General features: G+C 53.9%; 1 protein-coding gene across 4 annotated transcripts; it reads left to right on the top strand.

The window, feature by feature from the left end:
- The first annotated feature begins 188 nt into the window (after positions 1-188).
- MAN2A2 (mannosidase alpha class 2A member 2) lies at positions 189-16359 on the top strand. Of its 4 annotated transcripts, none has more exons than XM_035131508.2 (23): positions 189-552; positions 1338-1492; positions 1919-2176; positions 4145-4289; positions 4630-4801; positions 5824-5951; positions 6324-6497; positions 6904-7090; positions 7794-7971; positions 8188-8390; positions 8514-8696; positions 8826-8940; positions 9144-9211; positions 9391-9556; positions 9937-10173; positions 10283-10405; positions 11346-11460; positions 11793-11926; positions 12038-12179; positions 12896-13029; positions 14603-14797; positions 15297-15407; positions 15678-16359. In XM_035131508.2, exons 2-23 carry the CDS (start codon positions 1361-1363, stop codon positions 15831-15833), a joined length of 3456 nt encoding a protein of 1151 aa, XP_034987399.2. In that variant the 5' UTR covers positions 189-552; positions 1338-1360; the 3' UTR covers positions 15834-16359. The 4 variants fall into 4 exon arrangements, with proteins under 4 accessions (XP_034987399.2, XP_060138337.1, XP_060138336.1 ...); XM_035131509.2 differs by lacking the exon at positions 189-552 and adding an exon at positions 872-981; XM_060282353.1 differs by lacking the exons at positions 189-552; positions 1338-1492 and adding an exon at positions 622-981.
- Positions 16360-16609: the final 250 nt, after the last annotated feature.

Here is a 16609-nt window from a genome sequence, read left to right as displayed (position 1 = left end):
TTTAAGCTCCTTAAAGAAAAAAGGTGGGATGTTAAACGCAATAAATAAATAAATAGCTACCCACCCACGCCTGGTTCTGCCTGCACGCTTTGTTCCTTCTGCACATGCGGGGTGGGGGTGGGGGAAAGCCACGCAGGGCCCCAATTCTATGGGGAGAAACCCCCAAGCAGGAGCAGGAGGGTCTTGGGATCGGGTCATCCAGAAGACAAGCAGTAGGCTCCTTCGCTTCCCCGCGATCCCGCTCCGTATTTCGGACTCCGACTCCCAGCAGCCCCCGCCCGCCTCCTCTTCTCTTTCTCCCTGCTTGAAACGTGATCGCCCAGGCCGCCGACGGCGCCCTTTGCCAGCTTAGAGCGGAGGGAAGAGCCTCTCTATTAATAGAGGAACTGTTGACAGGCTCAGGTCTCCGTCTTGGGGACTCGCCGCGGGCTTGTGTGGAAGGAGGCTGGTGGCCTCCGCCAAGGCCAGCCCTGCGCTGAGAGGCCGGTGGCGGCGTCGGCAGCACGCCGGGGCTGCTCCGAGGCGCCTGCTCTGAACAAGACCTGCCCCGAAGTAAGCCTTCTCCTCACCCCAAGGCCAGCCCCGAGGCGGGGACGGGGCTGCGTGCGGCCCGGGGACTCCAGCGAGGGAGGCGACGGAGGCGCAGGGCCGGGAGGGGCCGAGCAGTGCCCGGCGACGATGCTCCTCCTGCTGGCCGGAGCACCGGCCCTTCCCTCGGAGCGCCCGAACAACCTGCCGCGCTCGCTGCCCGCTCGGGCACAGGCGAGGAAAAGCGGGTCGTGCAGCTCTCGAGCCGCTGTGAGCGCCCCACCGCCCTGGCCCGGCTCCGCGGCTCCTCCTCCTATTCCAGGCCCGGCAACTGCTAAGAATATCGCGGCCGCTGCGGCCGGCGCTTGCTCGGCCTGCGGGAGCCGCGCCTGCTGCAGGCAGCGCTCGGAAGCCGGGGGAGAGGCCGCGGCTTCCCCTCCAGCGCCAGGCCAGGTGAGTGAGCGCCGCTGCCTTCCCAGCTGGACAGCGCAGGCCTGGCGGCTTCGGCTTGGCTTCTGGCGCCTCTGGGCTCCCTACTCGGCTGGTGGGGCAGGGAGCTGAAAGGCCCGGCAACCCCACCAAGCCCTGCTGTGGAGGAGCAGGGGCTGGGCAATGCCAGGCAGGCTTCTTTGCCTGGAGAAGGCCTTCCTGGTACAGGGGAGATCTCGGGGAGATGGGGGTCCTGGGAGGGGATCGGGCTGTTGCAAAAGGGAGCCCAAAGGGGGAGGTGGGGGCTCAGAGTTCCCAGAGAAGCCCCCCCCCGCCTGGACTGATGACTACACCCGTGTCCTGTCCTGGCTCGGTTGCAGATGTTCCCTTTGGCACCCCCGGGATGAAGCTGAAGAAACAGGTGACGGTGTGTGGGGCAGCCATCTTCTGCGTGGCTGTCTTCTCCCTCTATCTGATGCTGGACAGGGTCCAGCACGATCCTGCTCGGCACCAGAATGGGGGCAATTTCCCCAGGGTAAGTGTGTTGTGAGCAAGACCTTCCTCCAGCTGCTGCTTTGCCCTCTTTGTGCCCTTTGCAGAGACACAGGAGTCACTGCCAAGGGCTTCCAAGAGTGACTTGGTGGGTTGGGGTCCCTGACTGTCTCCGCAGCAGTGGCTCAATTCTCTGGTCTGAAGCAGCAGGGTCAGAGAAGAGCGGCAGCCCCCCTGCCACACTCTAAAGAGCTCCCCCCAGCCCTAGTCCCTTGGCTGCACTTGCACAACTGCTGGCAAGAGTGGGGCCGTGCCATGCTGGAGGACCCTTTTTGCTCAGCCGGGCAGTGTTTGGCAAAGGGAGGCAAGGAAGAAGATGGGCAAGCTTGAGTGTTGGCAGACTGCTCACGACTTCCTTCTACTTGTGCCACCTCTTCTGCTCCTTGTCCTCTCCCCTGCCCCCGCACAGAGCCAGATCTCAGTGTTGCAGAACCGGATTGAACAGCTGGAGCAGCTCCTGGAGGAGAACCACGAAATCATCAGCCACATCAAAGACTCCGTGCTGGAGCTGACGGCCAACGCGGAGGGCCAGCCGGTGGTGCTGCCTTTCCACATGCCTAATGGCTCCTGGGTCCTGCCTCCCGAGAGCCGGCCCAGCTTCTACTCCATCTCCTCTCAGGATTGTCAGTTTGCACTGAAAAGCAACAGCCAGAAGGAAGACCTGCAGGTTAGCTGGGTGGGGTAGGGGTTGGGGGGGACAGGAATGTGTAAATGGTGCTTTCTGAAAGAGTTGGAGGGAGAAAGAGGAGTGAAGAGCATGAGAAGAAGTTATTTAGTGGAGGGAGAGGGAGAACATAGCGCTTGTGATTGGAAGCAGGACCCCTGTGCCTTTGGTGTTCACATGACAGCACAGTGGTTCCCAAAATTATGGTACCCTAAACTCATTCCCAGTGACACTTCTCCTCCTCTATGAAAAGGAGTATTCAGAACAGCAGTTTTCACAACACATTATGGAAGATAATGCTTTTTCTGGGGGGACGTAGGGGGACGCATACCCCTAAACATTTTGTGAATCTAAGTTTGGCCTCATTGAGGGGCGCTATTTCAATATGAGTAGGGAAATAAGAGTACCCCAAATATTTATTTTCTTAAAGAAAAAAAGCGCTGAAGATAATACAATTAAATTCAGGACGGTAACAATTAATTGCATGTTTATTCAAAATCCAATTAAAACTTTTAATTCAACAAAATGGATGAACTTGATCCATTGAGCTTTTCAAAGTCTATGTACAAAATTTGAAAAAGAATTATTGAAAAACAATACAAAACTTATTTCTAAAATGTACAAATTGCTTTTAGATCACGAAGTCATGGATGAAAAGGTCACATCTGCCATGACTAAGTGGGCACAGGATTGTGGTTATCCAATTACATGTTTTGAATGGGAGAATCTTTGGAAAATCAATATGAAATTTACGTCGAGCTGCAATATAAGGGAGAACATGTTAAAGATGAATAACAGATGGTACCTGACACCTTCCAGATTATCAAAGATGTATAAGAATATAGCTAACGTTTGCTGGAGGTGTGGTGGCAACGATGGGAACTTATTTCACATGTGGTGGACTTGTGAAACCATTAAGAAATTTTGGAATAAAATTCATGATGAGATACAAAAAATTCTAGGGAAAAACATTCCAAAAAGACCAGAGATTTTCTTATTAAGTATAACATTTCAAAAAGATATACCATCACAAACAAAAGAAATTTTACTATATGCTCTAGCAGCGGCTCGTTTGGTTATTGCCAAAAACTGGAAAGAAAGAGAGGCCCCAAAAATCATAGACTGGCAGGAAAAGCTACAGGAAATGGCCGAAATGGCACAGCTAACAAATAGTTTGAGAGGGAAAGATAAGGAAGAATTTGTTAAAAGATGGGATAGATACAAGAAATATGTTAGAAAATATACTGAAGATAAAATTAAAATGATAGCGTTTGAGTGAAAGGGTAAGGAGATAGCTCGATTTATTGAATTTGTGGAAACTTAAAGAAATAGAATGTGAAAACATATTGAAAGTAGAAACAGTACTGATTGTATATACATTCGATAATGGAAGAACAAAAACTAAGCCGTCGGTGGTAACAGGAAGCCCAGAGTGTTTTCTTTTTTCCTTTTCCTTTTTATTTTTTTTATTTTTATTTTTTCTTTTTTTTCTCTTTCTTTCTGTTTTTTTCTGGTTTTTTTTTTTTCCTTTAGACAATTGATTACAAATGTTCTGTGAGGAATAACTGTTATTAAGAGCTTAATCTTTCTATGTTGAGCTCCTAGATATGGGATTTGTTTTATTTTTTATTCCTTAATCTTATTCGTTATATGGAAAATGTATATAATATTGTTGTTGAAGTGGAAAATAAATAAATATTATTCATGGAAAAAAAAAAAGCTTTTCAAAGTCTGTATCAGTCTGTATCATTTACACCTCCAGTGACCCATCTTGTCCTGCATCTGTTTCTCATGGTAGCTACCCAGATGCCCCGATGGGAAGCCTACAAGCAGGACCCAGGGCCTTCTAAGGCAAAGGGAGCAGCTGATGCACTGAGCTGCGAGGCTGAAAAGGGCAGACTGGCTTGGGGTGGGCGGAAAGGAGACTCTCTCATTGCTATGCCTTGGTTTGACTCTCTTGTCCTTTCCCAGATGTTGGCTGTGTCTGCACTGCTCCCCTATGACAACCAGGATGGTGGGGTGTGGAAGCAAGGCTTCGATATCACTTATGAGCCACATGAATGGGACGCCGAACCACTGCAAGTGTTTGTGGTGCCACATTCCCACAATGACCCAGGTAAGCAAGCTGGGGGGCGGCAGGCACCATTCCCCCATTGCTTGGTGAGAGACTCATTTGTAGCCAGGAGCATCTCCAGGGAAGGCAGGGGGTTCAGTCACAACCTCCTCACCCCAGTGAGCCACAATCCTCAGAGTCTCTAGCACTTGTAGAACCCAAGACAGGAAGCAAAGCATGTGTGCAGGAGGAGGTATGTTGACCTTCTTCCAATCTGGCGACCATTGGCTGTGCCGTCAAGGGGTTGATGGGAGTTGTAGTCCAAAGTGCCAGGAGGGTAATTTGTTGAGGAAGGCTGCTCTAAACAGGCCTGCAGTGATGTTACCTTTTCTCCTTCCCCAAGGCTGGATCAAGACATTTGACAAGTACTACTTCGACCAGACGCAGCACATCCTCAACAGCATGGTGGTGAAGCTGCAGGAGGATCCTCGACGACGCTTCATCTGGTCCGAAATCTCCTTCTTCTCTAAATGGTGGGACAACATCAGCGCCCAGAAACGGGCTGCTGTCCGCAGGTAACAAGAGGGGAGGAAGGGGTTAACTCATCATTTCCCCTACTCTTAGGATGGTTGGTAGGAAGATGTTTAGGACAATATTTCTTTCATTTTTTAAAAAGCATTTATATCCCACCTTTCCTCCAAATAACTCAAGGTGTGGTGTACACAGTCCTTGTATTCTTCTCTTGTATTTTTAAGTTGTGAACCACCCTGACATCCAAGGACGAAGGGTGGTAGAGAAATTTAATAAATAATAATAATAATAATAATATCATAAATGTTTATGGAAAGAACAAACTTCATGCAAATGAGAAGTCCTGCTGAAGTAAGGGGTTTTTTTAAAAAAAAGAAGAAGATAATTTTTATTAAAGATTTTCTCAATTCACAAAAGTACGTGCATTGAGTCTTTTTTCACGTTATAAAGTCTTTTCTACAGATCAGTTACAGTGAGGGGAAAAGGTATTTGATCCCCTGCTAAATTTGCCCATTTGCCCTCTGACGAAGAAATGACCTGTCCATAATTTTAATGGTAGGTTTATTGTAGCTGTGTCAACAGGTGTCTTTTGTACAGGTACTGTAACGAGCTGGGATTACAGGTAAGACCTCTCCCTTACAGCAGGTGCTTCTAATCTCAGCTCGTTACATACAGTGAAGATACCAGGTAGCCTGACATCTGGCTGGTTGATAGGGGATCAAATACTTATTTCACTCATTATAGTGCACATCAATCTCTGGCTTTTGTTTCTGAGGGGTTTTCCTGTTGTTATTCTGTCTCTCACAGCTACAATAAACCTACCATTAAAATTATGGACTGGTCATTTCTTCGTCAGGGGGCAAATTTAGCAGGAGATCAAATACTTTCCCCCGCTCACTGTACATTTGATATGAGATATTAGTGTTGTATCCTGAAGTAGGCTTTACATTCATGTGGCAGACTTGATTGATTGCATCCTCTGTGGGAAGGTCCACTCTTGGGCTGCTGCTGCTACTGCTGCTGCTGCTAGTGGTGGTTGTCTCTGACCTTGACCTCTCCTTCACAGGCTTGTAGGCAATGGGCAGCTAGAAATGGCAACTGGCGGGTGGGTGATGCCAGATGAAGCCAATTCCCACTACTTTGCCATGATCGACCAGCTCATTGAGGGTCACCAGTGGCTGGAGAAGAACATTGGTGAGTGCTGTGTGCAGACTGGGCCAAGTTTGGGGGGTGGGCAGATCAGGGGTGGCGAGGTGGCACCAGCCACATTTGTGCTGACAGCCAGTGCTTGAGCCGGGCAGAAGCGCTGAGAGTGGCGGGAGGTATAGAATGGAGAGAAGCACCATGGAGGTCTGCAGACTGGATGGGGATAGTGAACCCCTCTGTTGTGTGTGGTTCTGCAGAGCTTCTGCTGCTTTGCCAGACCCAAAGGATACAAGATACAAGGCATTTCCCACGGCTCTTCAGAATCTCAAGTGTGTTTGAAGTGGGGCAGGTTATAGCGACTGAAACACAGGCCCTTGCCTTTTCTGCTGCTGACGCCTGCCTTTTCTCCTTGCTCTTCAGGGGTGACACCGCGCTCTGGCTGGGCAGTGGATCCCTTTGGCCACAGCTCCACCATGCCTTACCTGCTGCGTCGTGCCAATCTGACCAGCATGCTCATCCAGCGGGTCCACTACGCCATCAAGAAGCATTTTGCAGCAACCCAGAATCTGGAGTTCATGTGGCGGCAGAGTTGGGGTGAGGGGTGTGTGAGTGGAGGCCCCTGGATTGTTTATGCCCCAACCTCCCTTTTTGGCTCTGCAGAGTCTTGCCTGCAAACCCCTCACAGCCTGGCAGCTGGAGCAGCTGGTTGCCAGTGTCCTCCACCCCCTCATTAGAGGCCAATGCGTCCTTTGTCCCTCGTCCCCCACAGTCGGGGCTTCCTCCCACAGCAGTCAGCACCGGCCACCGGGAGTTGTTTGCTCCACACACACCTTCTGTGGGGCTCTGGACTCCTCCCTTGCCTGGTGTATGCTGTTGCGTGTTGCTGGTGTGTCTGCATTGCGGGTGGCAGGCGAAGGTTCTTCCTGACAGTTCCCGAGTCTCCGTTTGCCTGGGGCCCTTACTGAGCAGCACAGAGTGACCCTGGCATTGGCCCCCTCAGATCCTGACTCCAGCACCGACATCCTGTGCCACATGATGCCCTTCTACAGCTACGACGTGCCCCACACCTGCGGTCCCGACCCCAAGATCTGCTGCCAGTTCGACTTCAAACGTTTGCCCGGGGGGCGCATCAACTGCCCCTGGAAAGTGCCCCCCAAGGCCATCACCAGTGCCAATGTGGCTGAGCGGTGAGTGGCTTCTGACGGTCATCCTTGGCTCCAAGTGGGCCTGCCCCCTTCCCATAGCTGCCAAGTTATCCCTTTTTTAAAGGGATTTCCCCTTATGCTGAATAGGCTTCCTCGAGAGAAAAGGGAAAACTTGGCAGCTATGCCCCTTCCTTCCAAGCCTGCTTACACACTTGCTTCTTCCATTGACCACCTGCCCCCTGCTCTCCTAGCTGGGTTCTGTGTCTCCAGGATGATGCAGCCCCCACAGATCCCAGAGTGCTTGGGGACCGTTTGACCAACTGCCTCTGATTCCAGCATCTCCTAAGAAGAGCCTGGTTGCTCGGACAGGCCCATCTAGTCCTGCATCCTTTTCCCACAGTGGCCAACCAGGTGCCTATGGAAGCCTCCAAGCAGGGCCAGAGCTCAACAGCGTTCTCCCCACTTGTGCTTTCTAGCAGCTGGTATTCAGAGGCAGAATATAGCCATTGTGACCAGCACCCATTGATAGACCCTTCTGCCCTGTCGAGTTTCTCTGACTCTCTTTTAGAGCCGTCCAAGTTGGTGGCCACCACTGCCTCATGCGGCAGCAAGTGCCATAGTTTTTAGATGCCTCCACCTGTCTCTCTGGCTCTGGCCTTTGAGGTGCACATGAAGATCAGACCATGTCAGCCAGGCCTACAGGTATGTCCTGGTCCTGGTTGTTGACCACCCGTCCTCTCTGCAGGGCACAGCTCCTGCTTGACCAGTACCGCAAGAAGTCCAAGCTGTACCGCAGCAAAGTGCTCCTGGTGCCGCTGGGGGACGATTTTCGCTACGACAAGCCCCAGGAGTGGGATGCTCAGTTCCTCAACTACCAGCGCCTCTTTGACTTCCTCAATGCCCACCCGGATCTCCATGTGCAGGTACAGCCACCTTGGCTCGAGTGGGGCGCTTCCTGGAAATGGGTGGGGTGATTTGCCCCCTTGGGAGAAGGGTCGCTGCTGCAGAGCCCCTCACTCCAGATCCTTGGGGCGGAGTCTCCTTCTGGGGCTCTGGGGGGCAGTTTCTTCTCCTGTCACCATCTCAAGGTACTGGGTGTCTCCCCCCCACCAAGGTTTCAGCTTATGCCTCCCCCACAGGCACAGTTTGGGACCCTCTCGGATTACTTTGACGCCTTGTACAAGCAAGTGGGCATTGTCCCTGGAATGCGCCCACCCGGCTTCCCTGTGGTCAGCGGGGACTTCTTCTCCTACGCGGACCGAGAGGACCACTACTGGACTGGCTACTACACCTCACGGCCCTTCTACAAGAGCATGGGCAGGGTGCTGGAGGCTCATCTCCGGTGAGGGGCCTGGGGGGGGGGTGACAGAGGGGAGGGAGGAGACTCCCTGCCTGGCATCTTCTCCTGGGAGAACAAGGTTTACTCACAACCTCTTTCTCCCCCCCCCCTCATCTTTGCCCCCAGCGGTGCCGAGATCTTGTACAGCCTGGCTCTCAGCCATGCCCGCCACGCCGGCATGGACAGCAAGTACCCACTCTCAGACTACGCCATGCTGACGGACGCACGCCGCAACCTGGGCCTCTTCCAGCACCACGATGCAATCACTGGCACTGCCAAGGAGGCAGTGGTAGTGGACTATGGGGTCAGGTGTGTGTAAGGCCTGGCCTGCGTTGGTAAGGCCTGACATGGGTTCCCTGCAACCAGGGTGTGGCAGTGGGGCTCTGTGCCCCATGGCCTCATGGTTATCTTTCTCTCTCTCCCCCCACCCTCTTCTAGGCTGCTCCACTCGCTAATGAACCTTAAGCGGGTCATCATCAACGCTGCCCATTACCTGGTCTTGGCAGATAAGGAGGCCTACCATTACGACCTGGCAGTGCCCTTTCTTGGCGCAGTGAGTCACAGCCCCGCCCCCTGCTCTTCTGTGCCCAGAGGGAGCGATCTAGAAGATAAGGGGTGGGGAGGCTTGGCTCTGCTGCCCCCAGGGAGAGGGGACCATGGCAAGGGGGCTGCAGCTCATGAGCTGGGCCCAGCCAGGTCCTACCCTGTGCTTCTAGACCCCACAGGCACTCGGCCCTGACCCATTCTCTCTTCCAGGATGAGGCCCGCCTCAATCAAGACTCCCTGCCAGAGAAAACCATCATCAAGCTGGATGCAACACCCAGGTGGGTGAGTGGGGCGGGGGGGCTGCCCTTGAGAAAAGAGGGTGGGGAGCAGGCAGGAGACACAGCAGGGAAGCGGGTATCCTGGGCCCTGGGCTGGGAAATCATGGGGTTACGGACTTGAGCCTGGGAGGGATGGGCCAAACTGGCCAGTCTTGCAACCTCCCTGCTCTCTGTTGCAGGTTCGTGGTAGTGTTTAACCCCCTGGAGCAGGAGCGGCTGAGCATTGTGTCCCTGCTGGTAAACACGCCTCGTATCCGGGTCCTCAACGAGGAGGGGCAGCCCCTAGCAGTGCAACTCAGCGCCCAGTGGACCTCTGCCACAGACATGGCACCGGATGTCTACCAGGTAGAGCCTGGAGGGAAGGAAGGCGGAAGTGGGGACAACAGTGTTAAGCCACCTGGGGCTTGGGAGGGCCATAGCTTGATAATCTTCTAGATGCCACCAGGCTCTTTGTTGTCAGAGGTGGAAATTGGTTAGAGAAGGTGCCCAGGTGCCCTTCCATGCTGCCGGGCTCCCATCTTCCCATTGGGCTGCTCCTGCGAGTTTGCCATTGGGGCGCACTAAGCCTTACCGGCATGCCCCTTTCCCAAGGATTTGTACAGGGAATTCTGCTTCTCACCTGGCAGCTGAAGGTTGCTGCTGGGTCCCTTGTAGTGCATCAAATGTGTGTGATTGGGAGGAGCAATGGGAACTGCTGCTGCCCTTGCCTGTGCTCCGATTGACAGGTGTCCATCATGATGCGCCTGCCGGCCCTGGGCCTCAACATCCTGCAGCTGAGTAAGTCCTTTGACAGCCACAACACGCTGAAGTCTTCGGCGCGCCTCTTCCTGCATGGGCGCGACCTCCCCGTGCACAAGCACGAGGCCTTCCCGGTGCGGGTCATCCCCACGGCCACGGAGGACTTCTGCCTGGAGAACCAGCACATGCGAGCCTGCTTCTCTGGGGGCAGCGGGTCCCTCAAGGTGAGGGCGGGCCCACCAAGTGGACAGAGGTGCGGCTTAGCTTGACGGCCACAGGGAGGGCTCCTTGTGGGCCCCTGTGCTCACCAGGACTCCACTTGTTCCCTGGCAGAGTGTGCACCGGGCGGGCGACACCCAGGAGCAGAAGCTGAGCAGCCAGTTCCTCATCTATGGGACCCGGAGCACCAAAGACAAAAGCGGTGCCTACCTCTTCCTGCCTGACGGAGAGGCCAAGGTCTGGGCAGGGCGAGCCCCTGTGGGGGCTGGGGTTGGTAGGACATCTCCTGGGTAGGTGGGCTAGTTGGGGGGAAATTATTCCCAGCTTATACCAGGTGTTGGTGTCTCACTTTCTGTGGTTGGCATTATTATCGTCCTGGCTGGCACAAGAGATAGCCCACTTCCTCTCTTTTGGACTATAAACACCGTTCAAGACAAAATAGCCAGGCCACACATTTTGAACCACAGTTCCCATCAGCCCCAGCCAGAACTTCCATTCGGTACCCTGTGGCTAATGAGAGGTGTAGTTCAGAACATCTGGAGGGGACCACATTAGGGCAGGCTGGAGTCCTGCCTTTAAGGCAGGGGGAGTCCTCCATGCCAGAAATTCCACCCCTGAAAATCTCCCAAGTGGGCCAACGTTCCTCTCTGTCTGCTTCATTCTTGGGCTTCCAGGCAACCTGTGCCATGTTTGGTAAAGGGGCATATTTGTCTCTTCCTGGCAAATTCCCACCTTGGCAGCTCCATCTCCCTTCACCCCGGGCAGTCCAGGCTATGAAGGGCAGGTCCCTTCATAGCCACACTAGTCACACCCTTCTGGGTTATTTAGGGAGGCAAGAAAAGGCAGCTTAGAAATGGTGGGAAATGAAATCCATACCCTACCCCGGTAAGAACTCCTGCCTGTTCTGGTTAGTTAGTTAGTATGCCGCTATTTCATTAAAAAAATCAAAATCAAAGTGGTTTTCAACAAAAATACATAATACCATACTGTGAAAGCAGAGCAGAAGTTAAAAACAGACAATCAGGTAATCATTGAGGAAGGAATTGCTCTGAATTGCTTGCATAGGCCTGGCAGAATAAAAAAAACACTTTTCAGCAGGTGTTTAAACAGTTTGCATGGGAGGCGTCTGCTGAATCTCTACTGGCAGAGAGTTCCTTGACACTCCTCTCCCTTGCAGCCCTATGTCCCCAAGGACCCCCCGGTGGTGCGGGTGACAGAGGGACCCTTTTTCTCGGAGGTGGCCATTTACTACCAGCACATCCAGGAGGTGGTCCGGCTGTACAACGTGCCAGGTAGGGGCTTTGGGGACTGGGAGAGAGCAGCAGCAGTGGAGAGCTTGTCCCATCCCTGCCTTCAGGGGCGATGCATCCTCTTTTGCCGCCAAAAAGGGAAGGTGCCGCCCCATCTCACTGTGCTGCCCCCACCAAAGCCTCCCTTACCAGGGTGGCAGCCATAAAGTAGCAACAACAATGACAGAGGTGGTGGGACAGCTGAGGATCCCATGGGGCCACCACCTCTTGAACTTTGGTCACCAAGGCGGTTGCCTTCGCCTGCCTCATAAGCAGGCAGGCAAGCAAGCCCTGCTCCCCATCCATCATTGCTTGATTTGAGCTCTTCCCTGCAGGGGTCGACGGCCTGTCCCTAGAGATCTCCTGCCTGGTGGACATCCGAGACCACATCAACAAGGAGCTGGCCCTGCGATTTAGCACAGATATTGAGAGCAAAGGCACTTTCTTCACTGACCTGAATGGCTTTCAGGTAATGGGCAGGGAGGGAGGCTGAAAACACACACACCCTGCCGCCCTTGCGAAGAGGCTGGAGAGGGACTGCCTGCCCTCTTGGCTTCTCAGCACTCTCCTCTCCTGGCAGATCCAGCCCCGCCAGTACCTGAAGAAGCTGCCTCTCCAGGCCAACTTCTACCCCATGCCGGTCATGGCCTACATCCAAGATGCGCGGAGCCGCCTGACGCTGCACACGGCCCAAGCCTTGGGCGTCTCCAGCCTCAGCAGTGGTGAGCGGGTTGGGACAGTGGGCAAAGGTGTCTCTCCTGGGGTGGCTGCAGATGGGAAGCACCAGGCCTGGGACTTCTCCTTCTCCCAAGGTACTAGGATGCAGACATCCCGTGAAGCTGGAAGCTGGACAATTCAGAACAGAGGAAAGAAAGTCCTCCTTCCTGCAAGGCAGATTCAAACTGTGAAGCTTTATCCCATGGGAGGCAGGGATGGCCACCAAACTAGATGGCTTTAAAAGAAGATTGGAGAAATTCATGGAAGAGAGGGCTATTGATGGCTACTAGCCAGGTTGGCTGTGCTCTGCCTCCCCAATTGGAGGCAGCAATGTTTCCGAATCGCAGTTGCTGGAGGCTACAGGAGAGGAGAAAGTCCCCTTGTCCTTGGATCATGCTTGCAGGCTTCCCACAGAGGCATCTGACTGGCCACTGTGAGAACAACATGCTGGACTAGATGGGCCGCTGGCCTGATTCAGCAGACTCTTATGACGTCTAGGGATAGTAGGGTCTCCTGGGACTGAGCCAGAAGCCTGAGTGGGGAGGAGGAACAGTTTGTGGGATGGGAGGTCAGCCGCAGGGGGTCTTTGTTGGGGCTTCAGCAGCTGCTTCTGTGCTGGCAAGATCCCCCCTGTGTGTCAGAAGTAGGCCACCTGTCTAGGTTGGAGCTCCTCTTACTTTCCCCCTTTTCCTTCCTCTCCCTCCCCCGGTTCAACTTCCAGGCCAGCTGGAGGTGATTCTGGACCGGCGCCTCATGCAGGATGACAACCGTGGCCTCGGACAAGGCCTGAAGGACAACAAGCGGACCTGCAACCGCTTCCGCCTCCTCCTGGAGCGACACAGCGCAGCAAGCAAGGTACAAGGACTGGGTGCTGAGCACCCCTTGCGCCTGGCCACTCAGCCCAGGCACCTGTGTCTCCCTCACTAATTGGCTTGGGTTTTTCAGAGTGTCAACAAACATGTGCAGAGTTTGATCCAGGCTTATCTGATACGTTCAGAAGGACACGAAATCTGAGGCTCCTTTGGGGCCCGGGGCCCAGGCCAGCGCTACAGCTCAAGAGCGGCACTGAGTTGCTTCTGCTTGCCAGTCTCCTGGGCACCAGCCCCTCACCGCACCTCTTGCAAGTACCTCTAAGGAAGGATTTTCCTTTGTGTTTGGGAAGCCACAGCAGTTCCCAGACGGATGATCTCATAGCTGGGAGTTCATTCGCATGATAAAAGTCTTGCGTTCTACCACCTGTCCCAGGCTGATGGAACCTGGAGCTAGCTCAAAATCCCCACATTTGCCCTATTGCACAAATTATTCCTCCAGGCCAGGATGTTCAGCATGTTATCCTTTCCCTCGCTCTTCCTTGGAACTCCTGCCTGCAACACACTGCAGAGCACCCATTCCTTCATTCCAGCAACGCTTTAGACAGATCAAAAAGGCTAGGCTCAAAATGCTTCCAATCTTTGTCTGCTTTGTTTGGGAAGAGAAAGGAGAAGTGAGTCTCTTCATCCTGGGGACAGGATTCCTTTGTTGTGTTTCAGCCGAAAGGCTCCCGAGAATAAACAGGTGCATGCAAGCACAAAATAATGCTGAATGATACATATTCAAAACATTCCAACAGTGTTTGCAATAGTGATTTTGGCTCTCAGGGGGCAAACTGCAGGGTCTCCTTCAGAACAATTGCAGTAGAGAAGTAAAGGTGGTCCCACCTGTCAGCCGCTGGTGAAAAGGTAGAAGACTGAGTGTGGAGAGAGTGGGGTGGTCAGTCTCTCCTGGGGAGAAGCATGAATGCCTCCAGAGATCAGCCCTGGGCTGTGTGAAATGGAGCGGCCTGAGAAAGTTGCTGAGCAGTGAGGGGAAGAGATACCATGGAGTCAGCAGAAGGAAGCCCCTGGCAGGCCAGCTTCAAAACAAGGGAAGTGAGAAGCAGACTGTTGCCTTGAGTAGCATGTAAAAGAGAGGGACTTTTTTTGGGGGGGGACCTCCCCCCCCCCGCATATGCCAGGAGTCCCTCCAGCCCAGGCGAGGCGGCCTGTTCCTGGCCTCCTTGCTCTGCAAGGGCTGTGCACCTTCGGATCGTGTTGTAACATGGCTGTTCTCACCGCCCCTCTCCCTGCCCCCATTTCCACCCAGAGCTCCAGCTTCTTTTCCAAACTGGCCTCCATGCTTAGAGACTTGGTCTTTCCCATCCACAAGGCCAACAGCCAAGAGGTAAAGCCTGGCCCTGTCTGGTGTGCTAGCTGGTGGTGACGTAGCTGCTGGGCCCACCTCTGTGCCCGTGTGTGTGTGGTAGCCCGGTTCCTAGCTCAGTGGCCATCATAGCTTAGAAGGCGGGAGGGTGGGCTTCCTGTGGGTGACCTCCTGGCCCCCAGAGCACCTTTGGCCCCTGGGGGTGGGACACACATCTGCCTGTCATTGCTGGGCTTTCTTTCCTTCTCAGGCGGAGGCTGGCCAGGCAACGAGTTTCCCATCTCTGCTCAGCCACCTGACCTCCATGCAGCTAAATGCTGATGTGCTGGTCATGCCTGTTGCCCAGGAGAAGCCACCGCCCCCCACCCTGAGGCCCTTCCTGCCCCTCTCGGGGCCCCTGCCTTGCGACTTCCATCTTCTCAACCTGCGCACCCTGCAAGGAGAGGTGAGTTGCCCCCTGGGTGGGAGGGCGCTGATGGGGATCAATCACAGCTTTCTAGAAGTGTAAGAATAATAAGAATATTATACCCCACCCATCCGGCTGGGTTGCCCCAGCCACTCTGGGAGGCTTCCATAACATAATAAAACATCAGACATTAAAAACCTCCAGATGCAGGGCTGCCTTCTTAAAGATTTCAATGTCTTCTCAAAGTTGTATAGTTCTTTATCTTCTTGACATCTGATGGGCGGGCGTTCCACAGGGCAGGTGCCACTATGAAAAAGGCCTAGGTATAATAGGCTGAGGCCATGTAAGGTCAGCACCAACACTTTGAATCGTGCTCAGAAATGTACCAGGAGCCAGTGTAGCATTGGAAGGGACAAAAAAGGGTCATTTGCCCAGTGTGCGAATCATAGCTCACCCTGACCCAGCTTCTCCCCTGCACTGGGCCCTGCTTTCTCTCCCCGTCCCCTTCTATGACCAAAACCCATGCCTTTTTCTCCAGGACGATTCACTGCCCTCCACTGAGACAGCTCTGATCCTGCACCGAAAGGGCTTTGACTGTGGCCTGGAGGCTAGGAACTTGGGATTCAACTGCACCACCACCCATGGCACAGTAAGTGGGGAGATGCCATGGGGCCTCTGAGGGAGAGAGGGGCAGGAATGGGCAACCCATGGGAGAGGGAGCAAGAGCTCTGGTGCTGTGGGGAGGGTAGAAGGATGGGTTCCTTGGGCTACTGCAAGAGGCAGCCGACGATGCTGGGCTTTGGTGTCTAGGAGCTTTGCTTTCTTGACGGAATGGTAGACTGCTTCCCTCTGGCATGCATGGACTGGAGCCCGCTTTTGTGCTGACCCCCCTCTCTTGACCTCTTGTTGTCATCCCCAGCTATCCCTGGGCGGCCTCTTCCAGGGCCTTGAACTGGCATCCCTGCAGCCCTCCTCCTTGACGCTTATGTACCCGCTGGCCACGACCTCCCCCAACAGCACCTCTGTCCACCTGGACCCCATGGAGATTGCCACTTTCCGCCTCCGTCTCGGATAAGACGCCTCACTGGCCCAGACTGGATTTCACTGGCCAGTCAAGCATCGGACTGGACGTTAGCACTTCCTCCACTGGTGTCCAGACCAGACACTGTGTGGCCCAGCACCAGGAGGCCGCTAGGATCCAGAGATTCATTATTTATTTGTCTGCTCCTAAAAGACAGTATGGCACCAAAGGCCCGGCCAGACCAGGCTGGCCTGGCATGGTGACGCCTCCTGTGCAAAGGCTTGACAACACCCGTTGCAGTTGGGTGCTAGATGCTGGAGGTGACTGGCTGTGCTGTCAGAATGGGACGCTGTGGCAACAGGTGCAGCAGCAAAAATCTTTGCTCCGCCCCGCCCTCTCAGCTTTCAGGACAGGAGATCTCTACATCTGCACCCCGGGAGGCTCCGTTTCACAGTTCCTTCAAGAGGGAGGCAGACTTGATGTAGCAAACACTGGAAGGACATTACAACTTGTGAGCTTCCTGGAGTTCAGAACAAGCTTTTAGGAAAGAGAAACAAAATAAAATGTTTTTTCAAGTGTTTGCCTCTCGAGTTGTGCTTTGGGCCTGGCTTCTCATGGTCCAGATCTCAGGAAGGGAACGTGTGGGGGGGGGGAGTTATGTGTGGGTGTGCACAATCCTCTAGATCTGCAAAGCCAGAGCCGAAAGGTTATGGAGGACATGTGATCAGAGGGAGCCACTTGACCCCCCTCTCAAATCCTTGAGGAGACTTGCACCCCTCTATGGGTGTAGCCAAGGGGAGCAGGGAGGGGCAGCGGCCCCCAATCAATAC

This window comes from Zootoca vivipara, chromosome 14 (assembly GCF_963506605.1).
Source record: "Zootoca vivipara chromosome 14, rZooViv1.1, whole genome shotgun sequence".
NCBI classification, from domain to species: domain Eukaryota; kingdom Metazoa; phylum Chordata; class Lepidosauria; order Squamata; family Lacertidae; genus Zootoca; species Zootoca vivipara.
Note: the sequence above shows the minus strand (reverse complement) of the source record. Positions and strands in the feature narration are given on the sequence as shown.